The 18,866-nt window shown below is 41.7% G+C and overlaps 1 protein-coding gene across 1 annotated transcript; it reads right to left on the bottom strand.

The window, feature by feature from the left end:
- Positions 1–788: 788 nt before the first annotated feature.
- Positions 789–10,720, bottom strand: LOC143283187 (uncharacterized). The gene is made up of 3 exons (XM_076589364.1): positions 10,519–10,720; positions 2,251–2,462; positions 789–1,142 (listed from the first exon to the last, which is right to left on the bottom strand). Exons 1-3 carry the CDS (start codon positions 10,718–10,720, stop codon positions 789–791), a joined length of 768 nt encoding a protein of 255 aa, XP_076445479.1.
- Between the last annotated feature and the right edge of the window lie 8,146 nt (positions 10,721–18,866).

Here is an 18,866-nt window from a genome sequence, read left to right as displayed (position 1 = left end):
CAGCCAACCAACCAAACAAACAAACAAAAAAAACAAAAAAAAAGGAAGAAGAAAAAAAAATAGACTAAGAAAATGTCACCACATATTCTAAATCACATACAGGTCTTCGCTTTCTATTTGGTCCACAGTATCGTTAAAACAAACGTTCAGAAGGAAAAAAAAGGGGGAAAAAAAGAAAAAGAGGAGGTACTAGACATGATGTATGTTTGATCGAAGTAGCTAATTATATTAGAACAAGAAAGTTGTTAACCTTTTTTGATACCCCTACTTCTGATTTTGACTTTACAGACGAACATGTACATGGATATATTTTTTAACATTTTTTTTTCATTTAAGTGTTTAAATGCATATTATGAACGTCGATATTTACATTGTTCAGCGCAATTGAGCATGTTTTACATGGAAAGGCGCTTTATAAATCAAATTATTATTATTGATATCATATATATATATATATATATATTTTTTTATTATGTGATCACAACATAGCATTGTTTGAACATCAGTCATTGCCTGATTACATTATGAAAGCCTTGCAGTCATGTTTCGTTCCTGAATTATTTTTGCTCTCGGTACCCTGTGTTTTGGCTCAGTTGATATTTGAAAAAAAAAAAAAAAAAAAAAAATCTGTTATTAATTACCAAAGGAACCTTGCCAGAAACCTTTGTTTATGAATGTATTCGTTTCGGAACAGTGAGCTGGGGTGTGTGTGTGGGGGGGGGGGGGGGAGTGGAGAGGGGGGGGGGGGACAATGGGGAGTGCGTTAGAGGCTGTCACTACTTTGGTCTTCACAGAAGTCGAGACCTCTTCGACAAGGGTTCGTCCTCGGATTCCGACAAGGTTCCATCCGTGACAGTCCCATCTGAAAGCGCGGACTGTTCCGACGACAGAGAGCCCCTCCTCTTCTTCCCTCTGCCGTCCTCACTGTGCTGCATGCGAGGGTACTCTGCTGCTGCAGCCGTCTTGTTGGATGCCGAAGGTTTGAGGCGAAGTTTGGACCCGTCGTTGTGATCTCCTGCAGGAGGAGTGGTGGTGGTGGTGGTGGTGGTTGTGGTTGGGGAGTCTGTGGGCAGGGGTGGAGCTTCATCCAGTATCCTCTGCAGCTCTCGGATGTAGTCAATAGCCCCCCGAAGAGTCTCCACCTGGTAACACGTATTTGTATGATAGTCAGTCATGTTCGACTTATGACCATCAGAACAGCAGAGGATGGCAACTGTTGTCCCGACTATTTCGGCTAGAATTTGATTAAAGTGGAGAGTGTCTTGCCCAGGTTACACATCCAAACTCTCTCGGCCAAGAGGGTTTTTAGGACGTTCGGTGTTGGGTTAGTTCCCTAAGGCCAACTAGTTAGCCCCCAAGGCTGCAGCGCTAAGAGCTAGTGCAAATTTGCCTCCTGGTTTAACACGTGTGTACAGGCGGTTTAAAAAAACATAGCACCTCAGAACAAAGTATCATGCTATAATTGTATGTATATATACAACAGTCACAAACCATCTCCACCACACCATTTTAACAACACATAAAATGAAATCCAATCAAACCAAATTATATGTATAAAAAAAAGACGATAACACCAAAATAACAGCAGGATATGTCTCATACAAAAACAAAAATAACAGCTGGATATATAATGAAATAACCAAAATAAAACAACAACCAAAAAACAGCAGGATATGTGTCATGAAATAACAAAAACAACAGCAGGATATATGTCATAAAATAAAAATAACAGCAGGATATGTGTCATGAAACAACAACAATAACAACAACAAAACCAACAACAGCAGGATATATGTAATAAAATAACAAATACAACAGCAGGATACGTGTCGTAAAATAACAACAACAACAAAAGCAACAACAGCAGGATATATGTAATAAAATAACAAATACAACAGCAGGATACGTATCGTAAAATAACAACAACAACAACAACAAAAGCAACAACAGCAGGATATATGTAATAAAATAACAAATACAACAGCAGGATACGTGTCGTAAAATAACAACAACAACAACAACAAAAGCAACAACAGCAGGATATGTGTCAAAAAAGAACAAAAGATAACAGCAGGACATGTGTCATAAAATAACAAAAATAACAGCAGAGTATACATACATGTGTCATTCTCGTTGGGTTACGCTGCTGGTCAGGCATCTGCTTGGCAGATGTGGTGTAGCGTATATGGATTTGACCGAACGCAGTGACGCCTCCTTGAGCTACTGATACTGATACTGTGTCATTCTTACCTTGCTGATGCGCTTGTCCTTGCTCGTGTTGGGGAGATGTTCTTTCAGTCGCTCGTAGCCTTCGTTCACACAGCGCACTCTTTCTCGCTCGCGCTCGTTCCTCTTGCGGATGAAGCTGGGCTCTGCAGAGGAGTGAAGCGCCAGCGCTCCGGGCAGCGGAATCATACAGAGCGGAGAGTAAGGGTCCGTGATTTTGTGATGGTGAGTTTCCGCTTCGTATCTGTCGACGACAATTTAAACGGTGGGATAAAAAGCATCGGCTGCAGAAATAAGACGATAATTTAACAGTGGAATAAAGGTCATCGGATATAGACCATCAGCTGCAGAAAAAAAGACAATTTAACAATGAAATAAAGGCCATTGGTTGCAGAACTAAGAAGCCGCTTTACTAGAACAGTGGGATAACAGCCATATGCTGCAGAAATAAGACAATGATTTGATAGTGGGATAAAAGCCATAATATCCTGCAGAAATAAGACGATAATTTGATAGTGGGATAAAAGCCATATGCTGCAGAAATGAGACGATAATTTGATAGTGGGATAAAAGCCATAATATCCTGCAGAAATAAGACGATAATTTGATAGTGGGATAAAAGCCATATACTGCAGAAATAAGACGATAATTTGATAGTGGGATAAAAGCCATATGCTGCAGAAATAAGACGATAATTTGATAGTGGGATAAAAGCCATATACTGCAGAAATAAGACGATAATTTGATAGTGGGATAAAAGCCATAATATCCTGCAGAAATAAGACGATAATTTGATAGTGGGATAAAAGCCATATACTGCAGAAATAAGACGATAATTTGATAGTGGGATAAAGGCCATCGACTGCAGAAATAAGACGATAATTTGATAGTGGGATAAAAGCCATATACTGCAGAAATAAGACGATAATTTGATAGTGGGATAACAGCCATATACTGCAGAAATAAGACGATAATTTGATAGTGGGATAAAAGCCCATATACTGCAGAAATAAGACGATAATTTGATAGTGGGATAAAAGCCATATACTGCAGAAATAAGACGACAATTTGACAGTGGGATAAAGGCCATCGACTGCAGAAATAAGACGACAATTTGACAGTGGGATACAGGCCATCGACTGCAGAAATAAGACAATTTAACATTGGGGTAAAGGTCATCGGCTGCAGAAATAAGACAATTAAACAGTGGGATAAAAGCCATTGGCTGCAGAAATAAGACAATTTAACATTGGGGTAAAGGTCATTGGCTGCAGAAATAAAACGACAATCTAACAGTTGGATAAAGGCCATCGACGACAGAAAAAAAAGACGATAGAAAAAAACAACAACAACAAGATATAACTAAGAGAATGGCAGAATAGTTTTCTATGGATTGCTGGCCGGGCTGAGACTGGTGCAGACGAATTCGGTTGTGGCTGTGTGGAGGGGACTGCACTGAGAGTGAGTGGCGTGGGGGTAATGACACTGACACGGTGGTTGTGATGGGTGAGGAGAAAAAAAAAGAAGAAAAAAAAAGACTACCAGTCCCAGGTTTCAGTTTCAGTTTCTTAAGGAGGCGTCACTGCGTTCGGACAAATCCATATACGCCACAACACATCTGCCAAGCGGTTGCCTCACCAGCAGCATAACCCAACGCGCTTAGTCAGGCCTTGAGTGCATATATACACAATTCTGTACCTATCAGAGTGGATTTCTTCTACAGAATTTTTGCCAGAGGACAACACTCTCGTTGCCATGGGTTCTTTTTCAGTGCGCCAAGTGCGTGCTGCACACGGGACCTCGGTTTATCGTCTCATCCCAATGACTAGACGCTCGGTTCGTTTTTCCAGTCAAACTTGGGAGAAAGGGCGAGAGCGGGATTCGAACCCGGACCTCATGGGCTCTGTGCTGGCAGATGAGTGTCTTGACCAATCCGTCACCTTCACCGTTTCAGAGGGATCAATTATTTATTAAACAATAATGATAATAATGTAATGATAACAATAATGATGATAGTATTTATATAGTGCTGAATCTTGTGCAGAGACAAATTTAAGCACTTTCACACCAGTCATTTACACGCATGCATAACTCTAAAACTGAAGAAGAAACTGAAGACAAGGAAGAGGCAGGGAAGGGAGGCTATTTTGGGAAGAGGTGGATTTTAAGGCCAGACTTGAAAGAGCTGAGTGCGGAGACCTGACAAAGCGAAAGAGGAAGTTCATTCCAAATACAAGGTCCAGAGACAGAGAAAGAACGGCGTCCAACAGTGGAGTGTTTGATTCTGGGTATGCGTAAACAGAGTGGATCCGAAACCGAACGTAGAGAGCGAGATAGAGTGTAGAGGTGAAGGCAGCCACAAAGATAGGAAGCGGCAGATTTGTAAATACATTTATCACCTTGAGTACTGATCTTATACTTTATTTTGTGTGAGACAGGGAGCCAATGGAGATTTTGCAAAATAGGAGTGATGTGCTCAGATCTCTTTTTTTGAGGACGAGTCGGGCAGCAGAGTTTTGTAGGACTGAATGGATGAAGCAGGCAATGCAGTTAATGGAGTCAGTCCGCAGTTTATTCTTTATCCGCCGCCATGGAGATCATCTTTCATTCCAGGTCGGTTTATTTGTTAGTTGGTTGGTTGGTGGAATGATCAGCACTAAGGATTTCCAAACACAAAATAAAAGCAAAACAAATTGAAATAAAAATACGGTGGAGGTATACCCGCACTAAGTTTGGCTCCACGACTAAAACAAGTGATTGTTGTACGAAGCATCAGTGGTATACCTGCATCATACACAACTACAAGATAATTATGGAAGCAAAATCAGCTTTTACAAGGGGTCTATTTGCCTCAGAATAAAAGTATATGGAATTCAAAAAGAAATGAGAATAATCAAAGTCCAGTTCACAAACAAACAAAAAAAAAATCGCTAAAGCATAATTCAAATTCATGTAACAGGTGCCTTTTCTGAGTTAAAGTGCTTGTTTTTCATCAATTTGGTAGAAGACAGGAACGATGCTTCCTTTAAGAGGAGTGGCCATGCTCAAATCAGTTACATTTAATCAGGATGAAGTTTATTCAAAGACAATGATCATTATGATATAAAAATAATGCTTTCGTTTACTTTTCGTCAAACGAAGAGAATTAAAGAATTGATTCAAATAAGTAAATAGACCTAAATGAAAAAGACATGAATAACTAGTGAATTCATGGATTTACTGTGAAGAGAACAATAAAAATTTAATGATGAAGCAAATCTTCAGTACCATAAGTGATTAAATATCATGAAAAAGAAAAACCAATAATAAATTATCCCATGCAGAAATAGCCTATATTTATAATTAATATATCAATGAATGAATATAAATGAATGAATGCATTTACATAAGAGATTTATATCATGTACAATATAATAAACAAGTGGAACGTGAAATTCCTCTGAGTGGATGTCATAAAACGCACGGAGATAACAAAAATGAATGAATGAATGGATGAATGAATGAATGAATGAATGAATGAATGAATGAGTAAGCGGTCACGCTTAATTTTCAAGTCTAGATTTTAATAAGTCTAACAGAAATTTGCAAGCAAGTCTTTTCTTTTCCTTCTTTTTTTAAGTAACAAGAGGAACACACGGGTGAGTGCATGAATCTGAAAGAAAGACTGAAGGAATAAATGAACAAATAAATGACTAAAACAACAACAAAACACCACAGCCCTCACCCCTAGATGGACTGAAGGAATAAATGAACAAATAAATGACTAAAACAACAACAAAACACCACAGCCCTCACCCCTAGATGGACTGAAGGAATAAATGAACAAATAAATGACTAAAACAACAACAAAACACCACAGCCCTCACCCCTAGATGGACTGAAGGAATAAATGAACAAATAAATGACTAAAACAACAACACCACAGCCCTCACCCCTAGATGGACTGAAGGAATAAATGAACAAATAAATGACTAAAACAACAACAAAACACCACACCCTCACCCCTAGATGGACTGAAGGAATAAACAAACAAATAAATGACTAAAACACCAACAAAACACCACAGCCCTCACCCCTAGATGGACTGAAGGAATAAATGAACAAATAAATGACTAAAACAACAACAAAACACCACAGCCCTCACCCCTAGATGGACTGAAGGAATAAACAAACAAATAAATGACTAAAACACCAACAAAACACCACAGCCCTCACCCCTAGATGGACTGAAGGAATAAATGAACAAATAAATGACTAAAACAACAACAAAACACCACAGCCCTCACCCCTAGATGGACTGAAGGAATAAAGGAACAAATAAATAACTAAAACAACAACAAAACACCACAGCCCTCCCCCCTAGAAGGACTGAAGGAATAAATGAACAAATAAATGACTAAAACAACAACAAAACACCACAGCCCTCACCCCTAGATGGACTGAAGGAATAAACAAACAAATAAATGACTAAAACAACAACAAAACACCACAGCCCTCACCCCTAGATGGACTGAAGGAATAAATGAACAAATAAATGACTAAAACAACAACAAAACACCACAGCCCTCACCCCTAGATGGACTGAAGGAATAAATGAACAAATAAATAACTAAAACAACAACAAAACACCACAGCCCTCACCCCTAGATGGACTGAAGGAATAAATGAACAAATAAATGACTAAAACAACAACAAAACACCACAGCCCTCACCCCTAGAAGGACTGAAGGAATAAATGAACAAATAAATGACTAAAACAACAACAAAACACCACAGCCCTCCCCCCCTAGATGGACTGAAGGAATAAACAAACAAATAAATGACTAAAACAACAACAAAACACCACAGCCCTCACCCCTAGATGGACTGAAGGAATAAACAAACAAATAAATGACTAAAACAACAACAAAACACCACAGCCCTCACCCCTAGATGGACTGAAGGAATAAACAAACAAATAAATGACTAAAACAACAACAAAACACCACAGCCCTCACCCCTAGATGGACTGAAGGAATAAACAAACAAATAAATGACTAAAACAACAACAAAACACCACAGCCCTCCCCCCTAGAAGGACTGAAGGAATAAATGAACAAATAAATGACTAAAACAACAACAAAACACCACAGCCCTCACCCCTAGATGGACTGAAGGAATAAATGAACAAATAAATGACTAAAACAACAACAAAACACCACAGCCCTCACCCCTAGAAGGACTGAAGGAATAAATGAACAAATAAATGACTAAAACAACAACAAAACACCACAGCCCTCCCCCCCTAGATGGACTGAAGGAATAAACAAACAAATAAATGACTAAAACAACAACAAAACACCACAGCCCTCACCCCTAGATGGACTGAAGGAATAAACAAACAAATAAATGACTAAAACAACAACAAAACACCACAGCCCTCACCCCTAGATGGACTGAAGGAATAAACAAACAAATAAATGACTAAAACAACAACAAAACACCACAGCCCTCACCCCTAGATGGACTGAAGGAATAAACAAACAAATAAATGACTAAAACAACAACAAAACACCACAGCCCTCCCCCCTAGAAGGACTGAAGGAATAAATGAACAAATAAATGACTAAAACAACAACAAAACACCACAGCCCTCACCCCTAGATGGACTGAAGGAATAAATGAACAAATAAATGACTAAAACAACAACAAAACACCACAGCCCTCACCCCTAGATGGACTGAAGGAATAAACAAACAAATAAATGACTAAAACAACAACAAAACGCCACAGCCCTCACCCCTAGATGGACTGAAGGAATAAATGAACAAATAAATAACTAAAACAACAACAAAACACCACACCCTCACCCCTAGATGGACTGAAGGAATAAATGAACAAATAAATAACTAAAACAACAACAAAACACCACACCCTCACCCCTAGAAGGACTGAAGGAATAAATGAACAAATAAATGACTAAAACAACAACAAAACACCACAGCCCTCACCCCTAGAAGGACTGAAGGAATAAATGAACAAATAAATGACTAAAACAACAACAAAACACCACAGCCCTCACCCCTAGATGGACTGAAGGAATAAATGAACAAATAAATGACTAAAACAACAACAAAACACCACAGCCCTCACCCCTAGATGGACTGAAGGAATAAATGAACAAATAAATAACTAAAACAACAACAAAACACCACACCCTCACCCCTAGATGGACTGAAGGAATAAATGAACAAATAAATAACTAAAACAACAACAAAACACCACACCCTCACCCCTAGAAGGACTGAAGGAATAAATGAACAAATAAATGACTAAAACAACAACAAAACACCACAGCCCTCACCCCTAGAAGGACTGAAGGAATAAATGAACAAATAAATGACTAAAACAACAACAAAACACCACAGCCCTCACCCCTAGATGGACTGAAGGAATAAACGAACAAATAAATGACTAAAACAACAACAAAACACCACAGCCCTCCCCCCTAGAAGGACTGAAGGAATAAACAAACAAATAAATGACTAAAACAACAACAAAACACCACAGCCCTCACCCCTAGATGGACTGAAGGAATAAATGAACAAATAAATGACTAAAACAACAACAAAAAACGCCACAGCCCTCACCCCTAGATGGACTGAAGGAATAAATGAACAAATAAATGACTAAAACAACAACAAAACACCACAGCCCTCACCCCTAGATGGACTGAAGGAATAAATGAACAAATAAATAACTAAAACAACAACAAAAAACGCCACAGCCCTCACCCCTAGATGGACTGAAGGAATAAACAAACAAATAAATGACTAAAACAACAACAAAACACCACAGCCCTCACCCCTAGAAAAAAAAGAACAACTGTAATGGAAAAAAAAGAAAGAAAGAAAGAAAGAAAAAGAAAGAAAAAACAACGAACGAACGAACAGAGTAATGTACAAATGACAGACTATGTGGCCAAGTGTCATGTATCGTGTCTGATTACTAATCAAGATAAGTAAATAAACGACAATAAAAAAAGGAGACGTTGATGAAATTCAAATAATCAAGACAACAAATATAATTAAATTGATTCAACAAGCTGTTCAACTGAGGGATGAGTCTCCCATTACTGATTATAATACACAAAAAAATATGTATCAGCTATAAACAAATTTTACAGCGGACGCTGGTTTTTATTATTTTTTTAAATATTTTTATAACAACCTTGCTGTAGAATTCTTTGTCTAAAACTGTTTAATTGTGTAAAAAATATTGGTATTCGCTTTAACCCCCCCCACAATTCGCCTTAGTAAGCACGCACGCGCGCGTTTCTCTCTCTCTCTCTGTGTGTGTGTGTGTGTGTGTGTGTGTGTGTGTGTGTGTGTGTGTGTGTGTGTTTCTTTGTTATCTGATGTGGTGGTATGTCTTGTTTTTGTTTGTGGTTATTATCTGCGTTATTAAAGCCCACAACCGTGTTAGGCTATATGTGAAATTGCGCGCGCGCGTATGTGTGTGTGTGTGTATGTGTTTGTATATTTTGTTTTTGGTCAGCATTACTTCATTTCAGAGGGACACGTCATATAACAATCCCATAATTATTTCTATTAGTATTATATAATTGCTCATTTGTCCACACTGCTTCACACACACACACACACACACACACACACACACACACACACACATTCCCGCGCGCGCATAATGGAATCAATACTAAGAACACACGAAACCTCAGTCAAATACCTGCTGAATACTTTGCTAATACAATACATAAACTCAATCGTACACAATTAAACCTACACAGTTTAAGACCTTGACAGAAACATGCGGAATATACTCCGTCATTATTATAATCATCAATGATCATGCAAAAAAAAAAAAAAAAAAAGCAAAAAAAAAAGCTACATATCATAGTATAATATGAGGTAACGCGTCCGTCTAGGAAACGAGAAAATCTAAGCGCGCTGGTTCGAATCACGGGCTCAGCCGCTGATATTTTCTCCCCCTCCACTAGACCTTAAGTGGTGGTCTGGACGCTAGTCATTCGGATGAGACGATAAACCGAGGTCCCGTGTGCAGCATGCACTTAGCGCACGTAAAAGAACCCACGTCATCAAAAGGGTTGTTCCTGGCAAAATTCTGTAGACCGGAAAAATCCACTTCTATAGGAAAAACAAATAAAACTGCACGCAGGAAAAAAAATACAAAAAATGGCTGTAGTGTAGCGACGCGCTCTTCCTGGGAAGAGCAGCCCGAATTTCACACAGAGAAATTTGTTGTGATAAAAAGAAATACAAATACAAATACAAATAATATCATACCTGAGACCATCAAGATGCAGACTTGGGTTGTGAATGATTCGACGAGTGAAGAAGGGGTAGACTCCTCCAGCTTCCTCCCCTATGTCTGTGGGGATGCCCAGGTCTTCACACGTGGGTGACGTCATCCGGACGCTGGAGAAATCGACGTAACTGGCGCAGCTGACGTAATGACTGCCCCTCATGTCCATTGTGTTGGTGTTGTTGTTGGTGGTGGTAGTGTGGCAAAGAGTTGATTTTTTTTTTTTTTTCCGAAGAATGCCACCAATTCCTGTTTGGAACAATAACTGTAAACTTTAATCGCATGCATGCACTTGAGAAATTGCATTAAAAAAATCTATACTTAAAACATTATTATTATCATTATTATTATTATTATTATTATATCAACATTATTATCATTATTTCTCTTTTGTTATTCGTTTTTTTATTTTATTTATTAAAAAAAATTTTTGGGTGGATTGTTATTATTATTATTTCTCTATCTTTTTAGTTTTTCGTTTTTGTTTTATTATGGGTGGGAGGGGGTGGGGTCGTCTTGCAGCCTACGTAACAAACACAGTACTCCCCCGTTGCCACACCCCTCCTCCTCATTCTCCCGGCCTCCAAACACACTTAACACGCAAACACGGTATTTCTGATCACGTCTTGATGGCTTAATTATGTGTGTGTGTGTGTGTGTGTGTGTGTGTGTGTGTGTGTGTGTGTGTGTGTGTGAACATTGATAATGTCCATTGCCAATATGTTGCGGAAATCACTATTTAACAGTATTTTTACCACGGGAGGGGGCGGGGGAGGGGGGGTCTTGCAGTCTATATAACGAATAGCCTACAGCATTGCCCGCTACCAAACACGGTATTTCTGATGGCTTGAGTGTGTGTGTGTGTGTGTGTGTGTGTGTGTGTGTGTGTGAATTGATAATGTCCATTGCCAATATGGTACAAAAATAACTATTTAGCAGTATTTTGTTTTACCACGATGTATGATTTATTTCGCAAGTTATCAAAACATTTCGTAAAGCTTAAAAGGCTGACGACATACTGTGTTTTTTCAACAGGAAAATATTTTCGATGTAGTATTAGAAAAAAAAGGGGGTTTGGGATGGGGGGTGGGGGGAAAGAACTGACGTTCAACGTGATTTAATATTCTTCTCCTCAATTTGCCCCTCCCCCCCCCCCCCCCCCCCCGCCATCTCTCTCTCTCTCTCTCTGTCTTGCACGCGCTTACGCACATACTCACATGCAGTCGCACACACCCACCAAGAATCGCCGTCAAGGGACAATAGGAAATAACAGTTTAAGAAGTCAGGCATTCTGTACAAAATAATTTTTAGAAATTGAAAAGATCAAGACAAACAAGACGCTCACAATATAACTGAAACAAACCGGGAAGTTTTCGGGGTAAAAACAACAACGAAAATTAAAAAAAAAATGACACAAATAAGCTGGAAGAAAAGTAAATGATAAATAAATAAATAAATAAATGAATAAACCAGACATCACACAGCAAAAAATCATAGGGTAAAAAACAACAACAACAAAAACAACAACAACAAACAAACTCACCTTAGACCACTTGATTTATCCACGCAAATTAGTCAATGGTTGTCCACAACCCACAAAACGGCAAGTCCCCCCAAGAACACAACTGACCACAGAAACTGACTAACGTCAATTTACCTCCGTCGGGACAACAGAACTGAGCCCCCCCCCCCTCTTCCCCACTCCCCCCCCCCCCCAAACCCCAAAAGCCTCCGCCTCTCCCTTCTTGTCCCTAACACCCCCTCCCCATCCTACCCCCACCCCCCACCCCCTCCACCCCGTCTACCCTACCCCACACCCAAACGCCCGCTGGAACCTTCTTGAAGGGGAAAAATGATTGTCATTGGCGGGTGTCCTGTATTGACCTTAACGGGACAAACTGCCGTTAGCGAGCGTTGCTCCTCCCACCAGTGGGAGTGGGAGGGGCTTGTAGGAAGAGAAGAGAAGCGAAAGCTGGTTGACAAGGAATGAAAACGAAAGAGAGAGAGAGAGAGAGAGAGGGGGGGGGGGGGGGGGGGGGGGAGAGATTAGAGGTTCGTCCGTTACAAGGACTTGAGTTGCTCAGGGAAACAGGGGAGGGGGGGAGGTGGTGGCGGAGAAGCTGGAACAGAGACGCACACACACATACACACACACACACACACATGCTATCAAGAGATGATTTTTATATTATCGTATTTAAAATAAAAAAAATTATTCTATTTCTTTTTACCGAGAGAGAGTGCTCAGTGGGCTTCATGTGTGAAAGGCAAGTGGGTTAAAAATCGTTGAACGATGGCGTTTGTTGTTGTTTTCCACCCCTGCAAATGTTTCCCGACAGGGCCGGAGTGGGATGGGATAGGAGAGCCGGAGGGGGATGAGGGGGGGGGGCGGGGGTGGTGGGGGTGGGGTGGGGGGGGGGGGGTGAGGAGGGGAAGGGGGGGGGGAGAAGGGACCCGCAGAAGAGTGTGGAGGTGAGAGGGGTGTGGGAGGTAGAGGTGAAACTACCGCAGCAATGGGTGGTTTCACAAAGTTTACTGTGTTTATCTTCTTCCTCGTTCGTGGGCTGTAACTCCCACGTTCACTCGTATACTAACTAGTGGTGGTGGTGTGTCCATCGAGATCGATGATGACCATCGTTGTCATCCAGATGGGGGATGGGGGGAGGGTGGTGGTGGGGTGGGGGGAAGGATGCTCATGAATCTATCTGGATGACTGATGACTTGCGCGATGAGTTTGTTTAAAGTGAAGAGGAGTTGCGCAACGTCGACCTCACTCTCTCGTCCGGGTCCACCAATTTCCAGTGGCAAGACTAAGTCGAGACGACTGGAGGATGAGCACGGATGCAGTGGATGACCAAGATATCCTTTCGGTGTCTCATCTTGCTCTCTGCACTCCACAGTGCGTTGCTGTAACCGCCTTCCTCTCCGTTGAACCGATAGGTTTCTTCCGCAGATTCTGCCGGATCCAGACTTCGCATGCATGGGTAGACACACCCCGGGGGCCAACTGCGTGTGGCATGCACACAGCACGGTGGAGCTAGATGGCCGTCGGTGGCTCTCCTGAGCCGACGCCCTTTTATGGATCTCCATAAGGACTGTACTAACTAGTACACATGTGGGCTATTACGTGTATGACCGCGTTTACCCCGCCATGTAGGCAGCCATACTCCGTTTTTCGGGGGTGTGCATGCTGGGTATGTTCTTGTTTCCATAACCCACCGAACGCTGACATGGATTACAGGATCTTTAACGTGCGTATTTAATCTTCCGCTTGCGTACTCACACGAAGGGGGCTCAGGCACAAGCAGGTCTGCACATATGTTGACCTGGGAGATCGGAAAATTCTGCACCCTTTACCCACCACGCGCCGCTACCGAGATTCGAACCCGGTACCCTCACATTGAAAGTCCAACGCTTTAACTCACTCAGTACGGCCAGTCCTCTCTTCTCCTCTACACACACCCCTCGGATGTCCAGTGGGTGTCTGAATGACCGACCCAGCCTTCAGCTTCCGTCGTCAGAATTGTGGTATTCTTTGTCAACATTCACGTCTTCAGTATAAGAGCCTTCCGCTTGTAATATTTTGATGATGGTAATTGGGGTGAAACGCTGTTAACGTCGGCTCTTTCGCCGTTCGTATGGAGAGAGTTAACCATTCGGCTATTGCGGCCGTCTTACTGCTTATATAATAATTATGGTTAATTTAAATTCAGGGTATTGTTGGAAGAAACTATTGTTGTTCTTTCATCTTGCAGTCGATGAGAGTGCCACTGGTTTTCAAAGCTGTTTCGAGTCGTTGTCTGCGTAGCCATGTGTCGTAGAGTGCGTGCATACCCGGTTTTGACTAGATCACGCTTAGAGAGGCCACTGTGGCGCCGTCTTCGGTAATCTCCTGTTCTGGTAACGGTTTACAGTTGGCCGGGTTTTCTCTTGGGAGTTTTCCTTCTCTTGGAAGGACTGCCTGCTGAGGCTATCGGACTCCATCTGTCCGGTTTTGAAATCAGAGTTGTCCTTCTCCTAGACTATGTGGGACCACGGCACCTTATTCCATATCATTTGGTGCAACCCCCAAAGGGAGGGCTCCCCCATCCGCCACCCGGGGGACGCGCCCCTAGGCCGTATAGTCCCAGCGCGAGGAGCTGTTTCGAGTGACTTGATATGGATTGTTCGTGGGGTTGAATATGAAAGACTGCCTGTTTAAAAAAATGTCATAATCATATATCATCTTCTTCGCATCAAGAGTGTTCCACTTTCTTTTGCCTGAGTTAAGTCTAAAACACTTACATAGATCATATAAATCGTAATTGAGTTTCACATCAAAACTACGAATTTGCCTATTTTATTAACTATCAGTCCCATTGTGTATCAAAAGAAACAACACCGTAAAATATGTGTCTATCAATGTGCTGTATTTTGCGTTACAGATAACAATTACTAAGGCATTTTCCACCACGAATTTCAGTCCTTAGGACATCTTTTGTGGGCATGCGATGAATCGTGAGACGTTGTGTAGTGAGTTGTGTTGTGTTGTGTTGTGTTGTGTAATCCTGCATGAATCTGCAATCACTGCGGTGCCTACATCTGCCAACACCAGACATTAATTCAATTCGTTCATTTCACCCCGGAACAGATCTTCTTGTGTTGGGCAACATCATAACTTGGTTAGATTCAGCAACATCTGAAAGCATACCCATGGGATGTGAAATAAAGTCCCATCTAATTTGTATTCTGTTAAGAGGAACGATATGTCTTATATTCATTTTTGTAAATTTCAGATGTAACGGTAAAGAATCCACAGAAAAAAATAATGTAAAACAACAACAACAACGAAAAAAAAACCCCACACACAAACGACAACAACAACAAACAAAACAAAACAATATCAAAACATCCTGGAATCAGACAGCGATCCAGATCGCCATCAAAATCAAGTGGACCGGTCCTTGGTCCAGAGCAAAACTTTCACAAAGCTTCAGAAAATCCGTCCACAACTATTTGCGGTTGTTCTGCTGACATACAAAGAAACATACCAACCAGATACTTCTTCTTCGTTCACTGGCATCTTCAAGTGAGTTTTTACCTGTATGACTGTTTGTACCCCCCGCATTTTAGACAGCCGTACTCCGCCTTCGGGCGTGTACATGCTGGGTATAAGTTCGTGTTTCCATAACCCACGGAACACTTACCTGGATTCCGGGATATTTAATGCTACGTATGAATTATCTGTCTAGTCCTTTGCATGTTTATGTACACACACGAAGGAAATGAAAGCACTCGTAGCAAGTGTGCATGTAATTCTAAAATTCTTTTTTCCCCTCCTTATTATTGTATTGACGGATCCAGGAAATCGGTAAGAGCGGTATTGTATCCATAACCAACCGCCGATACCGCTATCACAGGAGGCAAAATAGGTATTTGAAGGCGTACACCCTCAGTAACATCAGACCTGTTTTAATTACTAAAATTTGAAAGGCTGGGTTTGGCAAAACGCATCCTGGTATACCGCAACTGACCAGTTTCAGTTTCAGTTTCAGTAGCTCAAGGAGGCGTCACTGCGTTCGGACAAATCCATATACGCTACACCACATCTGCCAAGCAGATGCCTGACCAGCAGCGTAACCCAACGCGCTTAGTCAGGCCTTGAGAAAAAAAAAAAAAGAAAAAAAAAAGGAGGTGAAAAAATGATATATAAGCAAATAGATGTAAAACATGAAGACACACATTCACATACACACCCACACCACACATGCATAACAGATATGCACCGAACATGCAGTTGCACAGATATGAAAGCACAGTCAAATACATATAAACGTACATGATTTCCAACACACACACACACCACACACATTACCCTGCACCTCCTCTACCCCCCTCCTCCACACACTCATTTCTAGTCTACGTATCACAGCTTCCACGGCGCACACACACACACACACACAAAGATATATATATATATATATATATATATATATATATATATATATATATATATATATATACGTTCCAATATCCTGTTGCTCCCACAGTGTAGGCATGCATACACTCACATACCTCATCCTCTACCCCACCTCCCCCCGCACCCCCACCTCCCCCTCACACACACACACACAGACACACACACAGACACACACACACACACACACACACACACACACACACACACACACACACACACACACGCACGTGCACAAACCTCTACTGACACTTGTGTACACTTACACTCTCGCGCATGCACAAACGCACTCAAAAATACAGACCCACACATGCACACAAACACACACATACACACACGCACAGAGGCTGCCACTGACTGGCCGCAAGAGGGATGGGAAAAGATCTCTGATGCCAAGAACGTGGCGTATAGTGTGTTGCTCAGTCTATTGTATTTGGGAAAGCCCACAGAGACTCTGTTCCGTTTTGAAGAAATTTGCGCAATGTTGGTTTGGAAATGATGCCGATATTTGTTTGATTAGCAAGGCATCGTGCTCTACCTTTCATGTTAGACTTACGGCCACTCCCTCTCTCTGCTTTTATTTCTTTGAGGCGATCGATGGTGTGATGGCCTTGTACCTGTTCTTTTTGATATTCTTTGACTTTTCTGAGGATTTCCGATTTTCCTAGATGTAGGCCGCTCGTTGGTGTTGCGTTACCAGCAAGTCTGTCAGCTCGCTCATTTCCCTTAACACCTGCATGTCCCGGGCAGTATGACCATGTGAGTTTTTATCTGAAAGTTGCGCATTGCCTTATGCCACTCTGGGCTTCCCATTCCGTTTTCAGTTTTCTGTATGAGGTTCATTGAGTCTGTTAGAATCATGGCATGTTGGTTTCCGGGCATATGGATGGACGATAGCCACTGGAGGGCATGTGTCACAGCTTCAACTTCCATCGTTAGGCTGGAGGTTGTGACTTTGTAGGCAGCATTCTCTTCCCTAACTGTTTTTCCATTTTGTTTCGCAGTGAATCCCCAACCGGATTGGTCTTTGGTGACTGAGCCATCTGTGTATATGATGATGTCCTCTTCTTTACTGTTTTCTTCTATGAGTAGTTTCACTTCCGCATCAGTTTTGCCCTCTGGCCATTCCCGACAATGTCTTCCGAGAGTGGGTGAAATGGCTGTGTTGAATAGATGGTTGAGGTTTTCGGGGTTTTTCTCCCATTCTTTTGTTTCTTTCAGGTCTTGTAGTCGGCATACTAGCTGGATTGTGTCTTCTGCTTGCCCCATCCATGATCTTCCTCGTCCTAGGCGGCTGCCTTTTGGTTCTTTGACTGCGTCATGCAGTGGGTTTTGAGGGTTTTCTAATGCTTTGAAGTAGGTCTTGACCTGTTCTAACTTGTTTCTGGCCTGCACTGAAGGAAGGTCAAGCAGGTATCGCATGGTTTCTGTGGGCGTGTCTTTTGTTGTTCCAAGGATCAGCCTCATAGCTTCATTTTGGACTCTTTCTAATTTTAGGAGGTTGCTTTGAGACGGTGTTGTTAGCCCAAGTCCGTAGTCGATCACACTGAGGACAAGTGATTGGTATAGCAGGAAGAGGTGGCGTTGTTCAATTCCTTTGGTTGCCATTGCTTTTAAGACTGAAAGGCCCTTTTTGCATTTGAGAACAGTATTTTCCGTATGTTTTCTGAAGGTCAGCATCCTGTCGAAGTGTATTCCTAGGTAGCGTAGGCATTCAGTTTTCTCGATCTGAATCCCATCGAGTGACACAGAAGGTGGTGATTTGCTCGCGGTTCTGTTGTTGAGGGTGCACAGCAACGTTTGGGCTTTCGCTGGATTGATGGAAGATCCTGTGTCTTTGCACCATTGAGCAATATTGTTTAGTTGTTTCTGGACGGCTTTAGTTCTTTTCTGAGCATCTTTCGAAGTTTTGAAGACCAGGCCATCATCCGCAAGAGTAAGCACCCGAGCTATTCCATTGTTGTTTAAGTCTGCAAGGCCCTTCGTGTAGACATTGTAGAGGACAGGAGAAAGCGGAGACCCTTGTGGCAGTCCCATGGATAGTTTAGAAGGTGCAGACATCCAATCTCCGAGGCGTAGGACGACGGTTCTTTCCTGAAGCGCTGCTGCTATCCATCTTGTCAGTGTCAAGCTTACTCCATACCTTAGTAGCAGCTCCATGAGGTGCGCAAACTGGACCTTATTGTAGGCATCTTCAAGATCGATTGCTACAACTGACCAACAAATGTCATACTGTAAATGCTGGGCAGTATAAGTCCCAACACAAAAAAAAATCAATTCCATTAAGTGTAACACCACGTTGGGTAGAAATCCACGCGAATTTTTCGTCGCGTGATAATAAAGCCGAGAATTTTTCGTC

This window comes from Babylonia areolata, chromosome 6, assembly GCF_041734735.1.
Source record: "Babylonia areolata isolate BAREFJ2019XMU chromosome 6, ASM4173473v1, whole genome shotgun sequence".
NCBI classification, from domain to species: Eukaryota; Metazoa; Mollusca; class Gastropoda; order Neogastropoda; family Buccinidae; genus Babylonia; species Babylonia areolata.
This window is presented reverse-complemented; position numbering and strand designations above follow the sequence as displayed.

Coding starts and splice junctions, on each gene's coding strand:
- LOC143283187 (XM_076589364.1), bottom strand. CDS start 10,720: ATGGACATGAGGGGCAGTCATTACGTCAGCTGCGCCAGTTACGTCGAT. Junction 2,463..10,518: donor TCTCAGGTATGATATTATTT/GTATTTGTATTT, acceptor ACAGATACGAAG/CGGAAACTCACCATCACAAA. Junction 1,143..2,250: donor AGGACAAGCGCATCAGCAAG/GTAAGAATGACA, acceptor ACGTGTTACCAG/GTGGAGACTCTTCGGGGGGC.